We start from the raw sequence: 4,991 nt of genomic DNA, 5'->3' as shown, positions 1-4,991 counted from the left end.
AATAGGCAGTATCACATCTTTTGTAGCAGAAATGAACTGCTGCAGAAAAAGCTAGGTCCATGCAAAATTTAATGTGTAACTGCAACACTCATTTCAAATGTAGTGGAGTAAAGAGTACAGATACTCATTCAAAAATGTAGTGAAGTAAAGAGTAAAAGTGGCTAATATCTTTGATCCTCAGTACAACTACAAAGTACCCGAAAAGATACTCAAGTACAGTAACTAATTACATTTACTCCAATACTTTACACCTCTGGTCGTTTGGATAGTTGTGCGTAAGATTGCACTGTTTGCATCAGGCACAGTAAACTCCACGGACAGGCATGCACTACAGTTCTGCTGCTCTCAGCGTGTCCCAGCTATTTAGACTTCACTCTCGGAAATAAAGGCTCCTGACACAAACGAAAAAGAATGCAATTTATTTTACAAGAACTTTTTTATGTCATGCAGTTTCACCTCGAGAGGTTTTTACAGCAAAAGTGGTTCTTGATCATCTAAGAACCGCTGAATAACCTTTGTGTAGAAGAGAGTTTGACCAGCTGTCCTGAAACAGGTGCACTGGAAAGTACAGCCTCTTCCTTCCTGATTAAGGATTAGTCTGTGATGATGAATGTACCTGAACAGCTTGAAATGCAAAGTTTGTAAGGGAAAACTTGAAAAAAAAATTGATACGAAGACTGAATCGTTTCTAATCATTTATTTAGTGAGCATCGTCTTTTTAGCTGTGTAACAAACTTGTATCACGTCAGTATTTTTCTGTTTCTCTTGAGCATAGATCTCGTGCACCTTAATGAGTTGATTTTTTCCTCAGTAATTAGAGTTTACAGAGCGAGTTGGTAATAGGGCACACCAACTTAACTTTGTGGGGATAAAGCATAAAGCTGCGGATATATTATGTGACAGTGTGTTGAAGTCATGCAAACTACGGGACATTATAGTTTTGATACATCGCAGTGCTGCAGCATTATGAAATGTTGGCCTATATAGTTTCCTCTCTGGTTAGGAGTTTTAAATAGCCGGCTGTTACGACGTCTTTTAAGAGCAAGAAATAGAAGCCAGCTAAATAGTCCTACCGGGATTTATCATCAAGACATTCTTAAATACTCAATCGCATTATCTTCTGTCCTCAGAGCCAAAAGTATAGCCTACTTGACATCCAAATGTTACACAAGAACATTTCAATTGTCATTGTTGAATTTACATGTTCGAGATGATTAAAAAAGAGAAATAACATCTATGTGCTAAGTTCTGAAATGTAATTTTTTCAAACATGCAAACAAATGTTGGAAAAAAAAAACATTTATTACACATTAACTGACTAGCAATGTCAATGTAATGTCAAGTGGAATAATAATAACAATATAAGGATATTTTCAAGATTTGTATTTATTTTTATTTATTTGTTGTTGTTGGTTTTACAAATATCATTACAAATTTTTAAATATCAAGCCTCTACATAAAAATGCCAGAATGTGTCAAAGTAAAATGAAAAAAAAAAACTTAATGACCTTGACACGCAGTTTTTCTTGTCACATGACAACAAAATGGCCTCCCAGTTATGCCACAAGAACTTTGATTTATTAAATAAAACGTTTTCAAATATTTATAATATTTAAAAAAAAAAAAATTTGTTTCAGGACTTGTTTTTACTCTTTTTTTATTATCTCTGGACAGTTACACCACCTAGACGTATTTTTCTTGAAGCCCCACAAATATTATAACACTTTTTATTTCTAAGCTGAAAACATGCTTACACAGCAGAGCTAAAGTCATATTCTGCATGAATTCATTGACCCCATTACAGTAGAACTACTAAAGTCCAGGGCCCTTGTTAAGATTCCTCCTTTCATAATCCTCTACTTTCTAAAAACTGTGTGCTTTGGAGACTAGTTTTAGCCTGCAAAGTTTGTTGGTTCATTAATTTTTTAGAGCATAAAATAGGGTCATTATAGTGTTGGAGATCTGAATGCATTGAATTCCATAAAATGATATTTTTATTATATTAATGGCTTTATTTAGAAATCCACATTCATTTTTTCTAATCATATGCCTATGTATTATTCCAAATATTATTGAAGTAATTTTTATGTTACATGATAAGGTGTCCTGAAATGTCTTTGCTTTTCAGGTGCTACCATGGAGGGCCTTGTCTGAGGTGGATTCATCATTGTACTCCTAATTGACATCTGAATTAGCATAACATTTGAGTAGTAGCAATCATGACTGAAAGGGTAACCTTCGGGGCTCAGAGGGTCTCACGGCCACAGGGCTCACTCCCGCCAGAACCCATCGACATTATCCGGACAAAAGCCAGATCCAGAAGAGTCCGGATCAATGTGGGTGGGCTGGTCCATGAGGTGCTATGGAGAACCCTGGACCGACTGCCGCGAACCCGTCTGGGGAAACTCAGAGACTGCAACACCCATGAAACTTTAATGGAGATCTGCGATGACTACAGTCTAAATGATAACGAGTATTTCTTTGACAGGCACCCAGGTGCCTTTTCCTCCATTTTAAACTTTTACCGGACTGGCAAGCTACACATGATGGAAGAGATGTGCGCTCTGTCTTTTGGTCAGGAGCTTGACTACTGGGGCATCGATGAGATCTATCTGGAGTCGTGTTGCCAGGCACGGTACCATCAGAAGAAGGAGCAGATGAATGAAGAGCTGAGGAGAGAGGCTGAAACTCTCAGGGAGAAGGAAGGAGATCAGGTGGACACGGGCTGCTGTCCAGACAAAAGGCAGAAGCTCTGGGATTTGCTGGAGAAACCCAGCTCTTCTGTAGCGGCCAAGGTAGGGCAAGCACATGGCCCACACATACACAGTTCAAAATATCAGAGTGTATTCACACTAATTTATCTAATTATCAGCCGGACTAATTATTAATTTATGACATTTTCTCTTAGGATGTTCCATTTGTGCGTCTGAGCGAACATTAGATCAACAAACTAGCACTTAAAAAAATACTGAAGAGCGTTAGCCCAAATATTCAGTTTGAAATGAATTATTAATTTGTCTTACAATGACTAGGGGCAAATTCAAGGGTAAAGTTTGGACTGCAAAATTCTGAGACTGACGCCAGCAGCGTTATGATGATATATGAAACCCAAAGAAGAATTTATAAATACACACATATCCCATATGCATTTCCCCGGCTATCGTGATTGACATATTAGCCTAGGCTTTTATGCCACAAAAGAAGAGGCATATTTTTTGTGGTATATAGCTTGCTGGAGGGAAGATTTATGGTCCTGTATGTGAGTGTGAAACTATTTTGGCTGTATTTTCCATCCGAGATGTTTGCTATTGCTCTTTATTTTGCCGATGTGGTGAGATGCTGCACGGATGACTGATATACGCATGCGTTACTTAATTAAGAATGATTAAGAATGAGTCAATAAAACAAAAACACTGTCATGGTCTGTTAAATTTAAAGATGGTGCTTTAAATATCTCTCATTGTGGATTTAAGTAAGTTTTGACTAATTATATTTTCTTACACATTAGTAGATTGTCCCGGTAGAAGGTTGTTGAGAATATTAAAATGCTTTTTCACAGCTGCTCAGGAGCTTTGTCTCCACTCACTGCCCAGTCTCAATACACAGATCGCCTACTTCCCAGAATACAGACAGGGAAAGCAGTCAGAAGAGCCATTAGTGAAATGCTTTAATGTACAGGATTTTTTTACCTTGCCCTTTGTCTCTCGAGAAAAGAGACTTTCCAAGGGGTAAATAAAAGCATTTTAAATGAACTAGGTTTGATAAAACTCACTAGAATCGTGAACAAGATTGCATTTTGCATTGTAATAATAGTAACGATGTCAGCATTTTAATTATGATAACTAGCATTCTCATTAAGTTGATCATGTGTCAATTGATTATAGATTATATTTTAACTTTTTTATATTTTTTACGTTTTAAATATATATTAACTTTGATGCCACACAAAATGTAATGTTCAACATTTGGAGCAGAATTGGTTCTGCCACACTGAACTCAGTGTAACTGAAAGTTTTGAGGAGAGAAAGGACAGATGGTAATACTCATAAACATTCCCACTAGCTGGCTCAGTGAACTCTAAGAATCAAATTAAACTTCATCCACATGTTTTCTTGGGCATATTTGTCAACAACTGTTACCTGAGCAGAAAGGACAAGGTACAGCTTCTCACTCTGATTCATTGTGTTTAACAGATTTACGTTAGCATTATGTGTGGTAGTGGGACTGGGCAGGTGGACTGGCACATTCTGCAAGGCGCACTCCCGCCAGAACCTAGCGACATTATCCGGACAAAAGCCAGATCCAGAAGAGTCCGGATCAATGTGGGTGGGCTGGTCCATGAGGTGCTATGGAGAACCCTGGACCGACTGCCGCGAACCCGTCTGGGGAAACTCAGAGACTGCAACACCCATGAAACTTTAATGGAGATCTGCGATGACTACAGTCTAAATGATAACGAGTATTTCTTTGACAGGCACCCAGGTGCCTTTTCCTCCATTTTAAACTTTTACCGGACTGGCAAGCTACACATGATGGAAGAGATGTGCGCTCTGTCTTTTGGTCAGGAGCTTGACTACTGGGGCATCGATGAGATCTATCTGGAGTCGTGTTGCCAGGCACGGTACCATCAGAAGAAGGAGCAGATGAATGAAGAGCTGAGGAGAGAGGCTGAAACTCTCAGGGAGAAGGAAGGAGATCAGGTGGACACGGGCTGCTGTCCAGACAAAAGGCAGAAGCTCTGGGATTTGCTGGAGAAACCAAGCTCTTCTGTAGCTGCCAAGGTAGGGCAACCACATGGCCCACACATACACAATGCAAAATATCAGAGTATATCCACACTAATTATCTAATTATTGGCCACACTAATTATTAATTTAGGACATTTCCACTTAGGATGTTCCATTTGAGCATCTGAGAGAACATTAGATCAACAAAGCAGCACTATTTAAAAAAATACAGAAGAGGGTTAGCCCAAATATTCAGTTTGAAAT

The 4,991-nt window shown here is 38.6% G+C and overlaps 1 protein-coding gene across 1 annotated transcript in view; it reads left to right on the top strand.

Annotated features, from left to right (window-relative positions):
- Positions 1-4,991, top strand: part of LOC107732547 (potassium voltage-gated channel subfamily B member 2) — a gene marked incomplete at its 3' end in the record, with an annotated part of 28,006 nt that overhangs the window by 6,717 nt on the left and 16,298 nt on the right. The window contains exon 2 of the mRNA XM_016543908.1: positions 2,129-2,294. Coding sequence (XP_016399394.1) covers positions 2,220-2,294 — 75 coding nt within the window. The remainder of the gene's footprint in view (positions 1-2,128; positions 2,295-4,991) is intronic.

The sequence above is a fragment of the Sinocyclocheilus rhinocerous genome, unplaced genomic scaffold (genome assembly GCF_001515625.1).
Source record: "Sinocyclocheilus rhinocerous isolate Xijiao unplaced genomic scaffold, SAMN03320098_v1.1 scaffold1420, whole genome shotgun sequence".
NCBI classification, from domain to species: domain Eukaryota; kingdom Metazoa; phylum Chordata; class Actinopteri; order Cypriniformes; family Cyprinidae; genus Sinocyclocheilus; species Sinocyclocheilus rhinocerous.
This window is presented reverse-complemented; position numbering and strand designations above follow the sequence as displayed.